This window comes from Antechinus flavipes, chromosome 3 (assembly GCF_016432865.1).
Source record: "Antechinus flavipes isolate AdamAnt ecotype Samford, QLD, Australia chromosome 3, AdamAnt_v2, whole genome shotgun sequence".
NCBI lineage: Eukaryota > Metazoa > Chordata > Mammalia > Dasyuromorphia > Dasyuridae > Antechinus > Antechinus flavipes.
This window is the reverse complement of record NC_067400.1, coordinates 522456667-522469434: the sequence shown is the minus strand read 5'-3', so window position 1 is coordinate 522469434 and position 12768 is coordinate 522456667. Positions and strand designations below refer to the sequence as shown.

The window sequence follows — 12768 nt, the reverse complement described above, 5'->3', positions numbered from 1 at the left end:
CACAAAAAATTGTGGCATTAAAAATGGAATATTTAGAAGCAAAAGAAAGAATTAATTAAGCAACCCTGCCCTTTTTGATATTCCAATGCCACCCACAACAAGCAATGGTCTTTATCTCTTCTTTGATCCTATTTCGTTACTTCAACATCACTTAAAAAACTCCTTTCAGTAACTGGTACTGATCAAAACATAATTATTCTAAACTTTAGCCATCTTGACATAGTGTTATTTTTTGTCAAAACTTTGTATTCACCCTCTCTTAACTTGCCCTTATTTCCATGTAGACTTCTTTATAAAATCTAATAAATTGTTTGATAATTTCTGTGTAGCCATACTAATATTCACATTGTAGAAAATCTTCTTCAGAATGGCTTCTGTATCTTCCATCACTCCTGAGTAAACTGTTGAGAATGTTAATCAATGGGATTCTATGTATTCTTTTTTAAAAAATCCTTCAAAATCTGTTCTTCCTCTATTTATGGTAAATGTCAGACCATACTTTTTATAACAAATCCTACAACACAGTATTTATTGTCCACTTCTGATAACCCCACTCCCTATCAAGATTCCCATAATTTCCAACTCAGGAACTAACAACCCCTTATTAGAAGAATCATTTCTCTAAATCATTATTAAGAAATACAAATTAAAACAACTCTGAGGTACCACCTCCCACCTATCACACTGTCCAAGATGACAGAAAAAGAAAATGATAAATTTTGGAGGGGATATGAGAAAACTGGAACACTAATGCATATTGGTATAATTTGAACTGATCCAACCACAATGGAGAGCAATTTGGAACTATGCCCAAAGGGTATCTTTGATCCAGCAGTGACAATACAGGATCTAAACTCCAAAGAGACAATTAAAAAGGGGAAAAAGGTTCACAAATGCAAAAAATATAGAAAAGCTCTTTTTTGTGGTGGCAAGGAACTGGAAATTGATGGGAAGGGGGCTCTCAATTGGGAAATGACTAAATAAGTTGGGGTATATGAATGTAATAAAATACTAATATGCTCTAAGAAAGGATGAACAGACAGATTTTAGAAAAACTTGGAGCTGAAACTGAGTGAATAGAACCCAGAGAACATTGCATGTAGTAATAGTAAGACTATATGATGATCAACTGTGATAGACTTAGCTCTTTTCAGAACTACAGTGATCCAAGATAGTACTAAAAGTTTTGTGATGGAAAATGCCATTTGCATCCAGAGAAAGAACTATACAGACTGAATGCAGATCAAAGCATAATTTTTTCACCATTTTTTCTTTCTTCTGGTTTTTCCTTTTTATTCTGATTTTTTTCATAAAATGACTAATATGAAAATACATTTAAAATGATAGTGCATGTATAATCTATATCAGATTGTTTGCTGTACTGGGGAGGAGGAAGAGAAAGAATTTGGAACTCAAACATTTACAAAAATGAATGTTGAAAACTATCTTTACATGTAATTAAAAAAAAATACTATTAAGTGGGGGGGGGAGGGGAAGAAGAATCTTATCCAAAGCAGAAGCTCCTTTTCTTGGTCTTACTAACTTTTGAAATCATTAAGGCAAAACTTAAGAGTTGCTTTTAGCAAAGGAAATATTCCATTAAAAGTCTAGATAACTGAAAGCCTCTATCACTATTTTATCACTCCTCTGTACCAGAATTGTAAATCTGTTTCTTAAACTATTTGCTTATTTTATTTTCTTTCTGTCCAATTGGTCTGTAGTATGTTCTACTGAAGCTATCACTTCTATTTCTTTCTTCATTGATCTCTACCCAAATTATTTCCTCCATACTTCCCTTCTCTATACTATCTTTATTCATATGAGGACATCTCCTTAATCCTTAATATATCATGTTACTATGCTGATCCCCCTCCTTCCCATTTTACCCATCCTGTTTACTTTTAATAAGGTATCCTTTTCTAGAAATTTGGTCTCATTTTACCAAGTTTTAGTGAGTTCTAATAAGATGAATTTGCTTCCTTATGTTAAGATATATGGCTTACTTTAGTGTTACCTCCATGCTTTGTGCATCTGCATAATCATCTGAAGCTATGAATTTTGTTTCCTGTGAATTTTTAGGTGTCTCTACTGCTATTTTTCTTACAATATGGCTACTTTCTGTGGTATCAGATGCGTTGGATAGGCTTGGGTAATTTTCTCCATTAGTTTTCTTTTCCAGGTTAACATCTTTTGGGTAAGCTTTGCAAGATGTGAGGCAAAACCATTCTTACCAGCTCTTGCTAGAGATTACCAACTGCTTTTCATTTCCATACTTCAAGCCACTTTTTAGAAACTGATTTATCTATTGGCTAATTACTTCATATATTTGTATAGTAGCAGTTTTTAAAGCTCTTTCACATACAGAACCTCAATTAAATTCAATATAAAGCCTGAAATCAATGGTAGAAGATGTAAAAAGATAAAAGCTTACTCACTAGGAGTTTACCATCTGAGGAAGTATAAGTAGGGCCTGTTGTAGCTTTACCTTTGGATCATATGCAGGATTCTGTTTGGGGCTATTCGTGTGAAAGAGGCAAGGAAGAATGTGTCTGGTAAGGTGTAATGAAATGTAATTGAAGGGCTTTGTTGCTTGATCCAGGGCATAGGCAGGTATTCTGTTTCTGGTTCCTATACCATGTCAAGAAAAGGAACTTTTCTACTGGTGGCTGAGCCAGAACTGAGAATGCTTTAAAAAAAAAATAAAAAAACCGGACCCAAGAATTTCCTTCTCTTTGTCTGGTTGTAATCAAATGAGAAATATGCTATAAATCTCTTGATAAGGAGAGATTTTGGGCCCTTCTACTTCCCAAACCAAGGTCAACTTTCATTCCATGAAAATGGGCCTATGTTCTGTGAATTTGTTCTTTCCTCCTTTTAGATTAATTAATAGCTAACATTTATATTGCATTTACTATATGCCAGGTACTTGTGCGATGTGCTTTACATTATTGGATCTCAACAACCCTTTGAGGTAGAAGCTGGCATTATCTCCATTTAATGGGTGAAGAAACTGAAGAAAACTGAGTGCCAAGTGACTTGCTCTGGGTCATCCAGTTAGTAAGTGTCTGAGCTGCACCTGAGCTCAGGTCTTCCTGGTGAGGCATTCTATCTACCAAGCCACTTAGCTACCCTGAAGCTAAAATGGGTGCTACAGACAAACCACTTTAAGTTTGGGCATTTTCCTCTTTGTATTATGCCCCATGTATTAAGAGATGTTTATACTTCTCTAATAAAGAATTCAACAAGACTAAGGGGCTTTTAGTGGGTTAACAAGCAGTTGTTATTTACTATGCATCAGACACTAGGTATTATGCAGTCTATAATAGATAAGTTGAATAAAAAATTTCCAGAGGAGATAATTTTTGACCTTGGGGAAATCAGGAAAAGATCCATAAAAGAGAAAGAAAGCACCTAAGCTGGGCTTTTAAAGAAAAGTAATTAGTCTGTGGAGATAATATGTATGTCCTTTTAAGGTAATAGATGGAGATCCTTGTATTCCAGGGATAGGAGGGAAGTCTGTGTAGAGGAAGGACAGTAGAGGGAAATGGAGCTAGAAATAGAGCTAATTGTAAAGGCTTTGAATGACAGGGTTTGGAATTTGCTTTTTAACTTACAGAATAAAAATCTCCAAATATTTTAGATACCCATCAGTAAAAAAAAATTTTGAACATGTATCCTAAATATGCATAAATTTGTTTATTCAGAAATTACATATAATTATTATGATAATAATTATATGTATTATAAAACTTGTACAAAAGTAGAATTTTTTTTAAAGATGAGATAAAGATGAAATAAAATTTGATCTTAGGGATAATAGGGAGTTATTGATATTTACTAATAATGGGATCAATGGGGTCAAAACTTACATTTCAGAAAAATTACTTTGGCAGCTGTGTGGATTTCAAACAGGAGAAATATGAGGCAGGGAGATGAATTAGAAGGCTATTACAACAATTCAGGAGAAATATGGTGATCTGAATCACATCTGATTAGGTCTTCCTTCTTGACTCTTGGCCCATCACTCTATATACTGTCCCACCTAGCTGCCTCACTAATGACAGGAAGATTTGAGTTCAAATCCAGTTTCAAATACTTATGACCTTGGGCTATTTCTGACAAAGAGAAAGAATCTTATTTTTGGAGGACTGAAGAGTAGAAGTAGGAGTAACAAAATAAGGGGGTGAGGTTGTATAGGGTTTTAAATACTAAAAAGAGGAGTTTATATTTGATCCTAAAGGCAATAGGGAACTTATTCAGTAGGGGATTAAATATTAAGATCTATACTTAATGAAAATTTCTTTGGCAATAGTCTGGGGGACAAACTGAAGGTAGGAGAGGCCTGAAGCAAGTAGTACAGTGCAATAATCTAGGTAAGAGATGATGAGAGAGTAAACTAATGGGTTGGCTCTGTAAGTAGAGAAAAGTGGTCATATTTGCCAAATACAGGGGATAGGGAACAAGAAAAATACCAAGGTTATAAACCTAGGAGATTATGAAACTACATTGAGTTGATAACTGAATCTTTAGGAGTGAATGATATAACAAAATGATATAACAAAGCATGTAAACTTTCCTTTCTTTCCCAGACCCTGTTTCATATTTCTAGAAGGATTTATCCAATTTCAGTACATCTCCAACGAGAGGCTTTAGCTACAAAATCTTCTAGATTTTTAGAAAGATATATAATTTTAATGTCATTCAGTAAAGGTACTATCTTTCATCAGGGAATTAAAATGTCAGTTTGTTAAATGGAAAGCAAAAAAGTTGCCATTAAAAAAAAAGTCAAGACCCACTTGCTGAATTACCTGTTATCATTCCGCTCATCAGCTTTTATTCCAGGCCAATCTTTCTTCAGGTACTGACTAGCCAATTTCTGGATGCCCTATTGACAAAGGAGGGAAGATATTTTTCAACATAAGTATGAAATCAAAGGAGCTGTTTCTTAATAACAAATTCCTCTTCTATATACTTTTTGTTCTTCCACAAACAAAATATAGTTCTGCTCATTTTGATACCTATTTTCAGAATCGAATTTAAATTAATTTGTTATGAAAGCAGAACCATGACAGCCCACATTCTATTCCCTTCAAGTTCTTATTTCATTTTTGAGCAACAGAATGACTTTAAGGTTTAGAGTAGATTTTATGGAGCTGATTGAATCAGGAATCCATTGAATCAGCCAAGCTGACTCTCTTACATGGGTATCTCTTCAAAAGGATCAAAGACTTGGAGCTGGAATGGATTTTGGAAGTCACTTATAGTCTAACCCTCTCTTTTGACAGATAAGAAAGAGTAAATAGCATTTTCCATTTAGATAGCACTTGAAATTTTACAATGATGTTAAGAGGTAGTTAGTGTAAGGACTTCAGATTTTATAGAGGGGAAAACTGAGGCCCAAAGACATAAAGTGACCACCATATTATATCCCTAATAAACTGCAAAGCCTAGCACTGAAACTTAGTCTTGTCTCATATACCAATATGTTCCCATAAAACCCTCTTCTACTGGAGCAGAAGGACAAATTATCCAGGGTCAAGTAAATTCTAAATCAAGTAAAACGCAAATAAATTCAACATGCTCCCAATCACTAATTAAATTTAGATGTATTAGAAGGGATCTTAGGGGACACCAAGTCTTAACATCTTGTTTGAAAAAAAAAATGAAGCCATAAAAAGGTAAAGGAAAACTTTGATCTAGATGATGATATGGTGGAGCTGGTGCTACAACAAGGGCTCTCCTAATTCCTAGTCCAGGGTTTAAGTATTACTTACAGCATTTGGTGTATGCTAGTATTGAAAAAACAAAAAACAAATTTCAGGACTGTTTAACATCAAGAATATTCCAAAAAAAGTCTAGGACAGATCTAGTAGTATGTACTAATCAAACTGATGAAGTTTGATATCTATCCTCCTTTCTTCCCCCAACCTCACCAGCCTAGCTAAGGTCCTTATTACCTTTGCCTACTATTTTATTGTAACAGCCCAATACACTAGTGTCCCTACTCCTAATCTCTCCCTCTTCACCATGAAGCTTTCCTAAATTCATATTTAGCCATATCATTCTTTGGCTCAAAAACAATTCACAGGTTCCTTCCCTTTAAGATAAAACATGAAACTTAGATTTCAGGCCCTTCAGAGCATGGCTCCAGCCTGCCTTCATTTTCTTCTCCTTCAAGGATTCCATGCTCTATGTCCAGCTGGACTACCAGCAGTTTCCCAAATTTGATCTGAGCACTTAGCCCTTATAAAATTCCCACAGGCTGTCTATCAGGAATAGAACATACTCATTCCTCTTTTCTACTTGTTAATCTTTCTTCTTTCAATACTCAGCCAACTCCAGGGCTATGTCCTTCAGGAAGCCTTTTTGAAAGTGCTTTCTTCCTTCTCATCACATAGTCTAGATTTATTTGCCCTCATTGCATTTTATTTTGTTTCATACTTATTTATTGTATATGGTATATGTCTTCTATTAAGCTATAATTGCTCTAGGGACAATAATATAGGAGTGTATAATTTTTCTGGATACTTTTTTATCTTTACAGCCCCAGAATATAGCAAAGTGCATAAATCAATAATACTATACTTTTTATACAATACTTTAAGACTTACAAAGTACTTTCTTTAAAATAGCACTATAAGTAATCAGAGTAGAAATATTCAATCTTTTTCAGAGATGGAGAAATTGAAGCTCAGAGAGTTCAAGTAGGGTACATCACACAGTTACTGTCAAAGATAATTTCTAAACCAAGGTCTCCTTATTCCAGTTAATTCTCTTTCTAATTTACTCTGTGGAATCTGTTGAAATTGTAGCTTCTACTTTCATAGTGATTTAAAATTAGCTGCTTTTTTCACAACAAACCCATAAAATAAGCAGAACAAGTAGTGTCCCTATTTCACAGATAAGGAAACTGAGGCTTAAGAAGAGTTAAAATGATTGTCATGTCTTTAACATCACAGCCAGTATTTGAATGTGAGTATCTATTTGCAAGTCTAGAACTCTCACCATCCTAACATATTTAACCTAAATATAGCTTTAATCTTTGATTTTTGAGAATCATAAAAGGCATTTCTTTTTTAGTTTTATAACTCATGCCTCAGCTTTATCTTAAATACTTTATATATAAGTGCATATAGTAATAACATTTCTTCCTTTCTTTCCATCTGATAATTTTACTTTGAAATAGTCTACTTACGCAAGCATCTGATTTTCCATCCAGAGCCAGCTTTGGTCATCTTTTACATTCCCAACCCTCTTTGTTCCCTTGTTTAAGTATGACTGTGATAAAGGATGACCTCACTGGTAAGTAAACTGAGATCTAGTCCTCCTGAAATACTGTTTTTAGTAATTCCTCTCCTTTATAAAGGAAGATGATTTGTAAGTAATTGAAAGATGATGACATGTTTAAAAAATCTCTTCCTTTTGAAATGACAGATTTGGGTTTTGAGCACTTTTGTTCCCTTCCAAGGACTGGGCAGCAGCTTTCAGTCTGCTAATATTTTTTCTGCCATAGAGAAAGAATGTGTGCTGAAAGGCACAACCCAGAGTGAAGGATCAGGGACGCACTGCTATTTCTTTCTTTAGTGTGGGTCTTGCTCCTACTGACAAAAACTGTAACTCCTCTACAATTTAGGAGATGGTCTTCAAGAACTGCTGAACTGAAAAATCCATCTTCTCCTGGTTATTCTAATAATAAGTCTCCCTTGCTTGGGCTGGTTTTCAAATGACATGCACAGGCCCTAACTGGGTCTTAATCCAAGTTTTTCCAGATTAGTAGAATCTAGTAGAGCTTTACTCTTTGATCACAATCTCTGAGAACCCAAAGTCATCTCTTTAACAGATGATTGAATAAGAGCTTCCATGAAGAAGGATACAAAGATAAAAACAAAACAGTCTCTGCTTTCAAGGTAATTCCAATAAACTTTTCATAGAAAAGGCCATCTGAATCCAGAAAAATAACTATGGAGGTTGAATGTAAATCAATACATGCTATATTCACTTCTTTTTTTCTGTTTTTTTTCCTTTCCCATGGTTTTCCTCATATATTCTAATTTTTCTCTCTCAACATGATTCATAAAGAAATGTGTATTAAAAATAAAAATAGTCTCTGCTCTCAAAGATATAACATTCTATTGTTTATTGTTGGGGCAGGGAAGGGAACGTACAAAGCATGTACAAAAGCTAACTATTATATAAGATATGGAATACTGGGGATAGAGACAAGATTTGGACAAAATGCTCTTAGAATAAAGTGAAATCAATGAAAATATTTTATTTGAACAAATTCATTAACTATTTATTAAATATTTAGTATGCATAAGGCCATATGCCAGGCACAGGGAACACACACACAAAAAAAAAAACAGAGATTAAAAATTATATATTGCTTTCTCTTAGGGAGCTTGCATTTTATTTGATAAGAAGACAATGTATGGCTACAAGAATATAATACAAGGTAAGGGATGATGGAGTAAAGGAAAAATGCAGATAAGGTATTCTAAGAAAATTGGAGGCAACAAAGGATTTTTCAAGGGAAAGGCAATACATAATATCTGTCTTCAAATATATGAAGGAATCTCCTGGGATAGAAGTATTAGATACTTAGATAGAAGTTTACTTCTAGTCTTCTAATTTATATTTTCTCATGAACTAAGTGATCTAGCTATACTGGTATCCCTGTTGGTACTCTCCCATCTCTATGCCTTTAGACTAACTATTTCCCAGGCCCAGAATATTCTGGCTCCTCACTTCTGCCTCTTAGTTTCACCAGTTTCCTTCAAGTCTCAATTCAAATCTTACCTTAGACAAGAGGCTTTTCCCTGTCCCTCCAGCTGCTAGTTCCTTTCCCTCTGGGATCACCTTCCATCTAGTCTGTAAAATGGCATAGTGGTGTACATACTGCCTCCCCTACTAGAATGTGAGCTCCCTGAGAGACCAGAAACTGTGGTGCCTTCTTGGATCCTTAGAGATTAGCTTATGGCCTGTCCCATAGTAAGAACTTCACTAATACTTGTTAGCTGACACACAGATTCAGAAAAGAAATACAAGCAATAAAAGGGGAAGGTAAAAAAGCAGATTTTTGCTTGATAATAAGAAATAAAAAGTCTCATTAGGCTTATCTACAAATGAAAAATGGGCTGCCTCAAGAAGTAGAAGGTCATGGAAGGTCATAGGTCTTAGGAAGATAGATTTAGAGCTTTAAGTAACCTTAGAGGTCATTTAGGACAAACCCCTCATTTCACAGATCAGGAAACTAAGGCTTCAAAATGTTAAAGGACTAGTCCATGATCCAAGGGCAGTAATAGATATGGGAATCAAACATAAATCTCTAACGCCAAATCCAGAGCTTTTCCCACTGCATTGAATTTCTCTCCTCAAATGGAGGCTTCTCATCACTTTTGAGGAACCCACTTAGTTAGAGGTATTCTGAGCTGATTGTCAATCATGAAATCTATGATGACAGAGTTAGAATCGACTAATTTCATAGTAGCACAAGGGACCTAAATTAATCTAAATATCTTTAAACATTTATGTAAGCCATGTAAAAACAACTAGCTCCCTACCTTCTTTAGAGGACTGATCATTTATGGAATTTTAAAAATGTGCTGTTTTCCTTCTTTTCTTTTTTCCTTCCTTTCTTTAACAGTTGAATAGCAGAAGTGAAAGCTAAGCTCATGAATTTTACCTGCAAATATTAATGAATTTAATTTCCTGCCACATAGTATAAAGTTTACAAAGAAAAATTCTGTAACAGCTGGTACTCTGAATGAATTCAAAAACTCCTTTTCTAACTCACTAAATAATTTCTATAACAAACAGCAAAGTGGACAATTAAAGTAATGAGATGTCAATCTGAGTGTATGAGATGTGAATTATATTTCTTACCAGTTGAAGGGATTTATAGGAATTCTTGTAGAAAATATCTCCCTCAAAATGAAATGTGAGTCAGGTATGAATGACCTTCCTTTTTTTTAAGTTTTTATTTAATAATTACTTTATATTGAAGAATCCATGCCAGGGTAATTTTTTTTTTACAACATTATCCCTTGCACTCGTTTCTGTTCCGATTTTTCCCCTCCCTCCCTCTACCCCCTCCCCTAGATGGCAAGCAGTCCTATATATGTTAGATATGTTGCAGTATATCCTAGATACAATATATGTTTGCAGAACCCAACAGTTCTCTTGTTGCACAGAGAGAATTGGATTCAGAAGATATAGATAACCCGGGAAGAAAAACAAAAATGCAGATAGTTCACATTCGTTTCCCAGTGTTCTTTCTTTGGGTGTAGCTGCTTCTGTCCGTCATTTATCAATTGAAACTCAGTTAGGTCTCTTTGTCAAAGAAATCCACTTCCATCAAAATATGTCCTCATACAATATCGTTGTTGAAGTGTATAATGATCTCCTGGTTCTGCTCATTTCACTCAGCATCAGTTCATGTAAGTCTCGCCAGTCCTCTCTGTATTCATCCTGCTGGTCATTCCTTACAGAACAATAATATTCCATAACATTCATATACCACAATTTACCCAGCCATTCTCCAATTGATGGGCATCCATTCATTTTCCAGTTTCTAGCCACTACAAACAGGGTTGCTACAAACATTTTGGCACATGCAGGTCCCTTTCCCTTCTTTAGTATTTCTTTGGGATATAAGCCCAATAGAAACACTGCTGGATCAAAGGGTATGCACAGTTTGATAATTTTTTGGGCATAATTCCAGATTGCTCTCCAGAATGGTTGGATTCGTTCACAACTCCACCAACAATGCATCAGTGTCCCAGTTTTCCTGCATCCCTTCCAACATTCATCATTATTTTTTCCTGTCATCTTAGCCAATCTGACAGGTGTGTAGTGGTATCTCAGAGTTGTCTTAATTTGCATTTCTCTGATCAATAATGATTTGGAACACTCTTTCATATGAGTGGTAATAGTTTCAATTTCATCATCTGAAAATTGTCTGTTCATATCCTTTGACTATTTATCAATTGGAGAATGGCTTGATTTCTTATAAATTTGAGTCAGTTCTCTATATATTTTGGAAATGAGGCCTTTATCAGAACCTTTAACTGTGAAGATGTTTTTCCAGTTTGTTGCTTCCCTTCTAATCTTGTTTGTATTAGTTTTATTTGTACAAAGGCTTTTTAATTTGATGTAATCAAAATTTTCTATTTTGTGATCAGTAATGGTCTCTAGTTCATCTTTGGTCATAAATTTCTTTCTCCTCCACAAGTCTGAGAGATAAACTATCCTATGTTCCTCTAATTTATTTATAATCTCGTTCTTTATGCCTAGGTCATGGACCCATTTTGATCTTATCTTGGTATATGGTGTTAAGTGTGTGACCTTCCTTTCAAAAGGAAACACTAAGGGAGTGTGACCATAACCATGAATTCAAGTTCTATCTTCTACTTTGCAATCACCACTATCATCATTAATACTCAGACTCCTGGAATGATAGTTCATCCATTCCATTCCATTTTTTTTTCAAATGAAGAAACTGAAGGGCAGAGGGGGAAAAGATTTGTCTCAGTTCACAAAGTAGTAAGTGGCAGAGTTGGGATTACCTTCAGGTTTATTGTTCACCATAAATATTTTAAATATATATATATATATATAGATCTTTGGAAAGGACTTTGAAATGGATATTAAAAAAACAATATGTTCTAATCAAACAGGAGCACTATCTTTTTGCTTATTGGAAAAGGTCTCAGCTATCTGGGTTATATCTGCCAGATATCCTTACTATAAAATATCAGTTATCAAACCTTTTGCTTAAAGACACCCCAAAAGCTGGTACCTACTATCCCCTATTTCTTTTCTTTCTTTCTTTCTTTTTTTTTTTTACTGAGGCAATTGGGGTTAAATGACTTGGCCAGGGTCACACAGCTAGGAAGTATTAAGTGTCTGAGGTCACATTTGAACTCAGTTCTTCCTGACTTCAGGACTGGTGAGCCACTCCACTGAGCCACTTAGCTGTCCCAATTCTATTTCTTTATAGGTTCTAATCTCATAAGTATTTGATTATTGCTTGAGGTTGGAGGGGTGAGTATGTACTGCAGGATAGACTTTTAAGTTTAATCTGCATTATTAACATTTTAATGAACATATACTCCATCACTTATCTAAATCTAGGTAATCAACAAAATAACAAATCAAGCCGAGAGCAGCCGGATTTGCCAATTTCAGAAGTGTAAAAGTTCACACAGAAAATTTAACAATAGGCTCCTTAAAAAGGAGCCTATAAGAGGTAGCTCCAACACAACCAGGGCTCTAATGGTTAAATGATTATAATACATCCATGAAATTTTCCCCCCACTTCAAGTGCTCTGAGATCAAGTCCATATCACCACCTATTAAGTTATAATTTTTTTTTAGTCTTTAGCATGAATTTTTGGTTGGGTTTTTTAAAATGTAGTTATATAATTAGCTAATAGTATTGTTATAGCTCTCCTGATATTTAGTGAATTACTCTGTGGTGCTATTTCTTGTCTGAAAAATGTTTGAAATTACAGACCAGAAATACATATTTAACCTATCTCAGATTGCTTGCTGTCTTGGGGAGGGGAGAGATAAGGGAAGGAGGGGGGAAAACACAAAGTTTAAAAAAATGAATATTGAAAACTATCTTTATATGCATTTGGAAAAATATTGAGATAAAAAAGAAAATGCAGATCAGAACATGTAGAAGAACTGGAAGAGAACTTTACATAGATTTAATTCACACTCTTTGTTTTTTTAATTTTGTTTTTTAAAAATTTCTGCTTT

At 34.6% G+C, this 12768-nt stretch overlaps 1 protein-coding gene across 3 annotated transcripts in view; it reads right to left on the bottom strand.

The window, feature by feature from the left end:
- FCHSD2 (FCH and double SH3 domains 2) overlaps window positions 1–12768 on the bottom strand; it is a 365055-nt gene that overhangs the window by 208114 nt on the left and 144173 nt on the right. For all 3 annotated transcript variants that reach the window (XM_051987185.1, XM_051987184.1, XM_051987183.1), the window contains exon 4: window positions 4809–4885. In XM_051987185.1, coding sequence (XP_051843145.1) covers window positions 4809–4885 — 77 coding nt within the window. The remainder of the gene's footprint in view (window positions 1–4808; window positions 4886–12768) is intronic.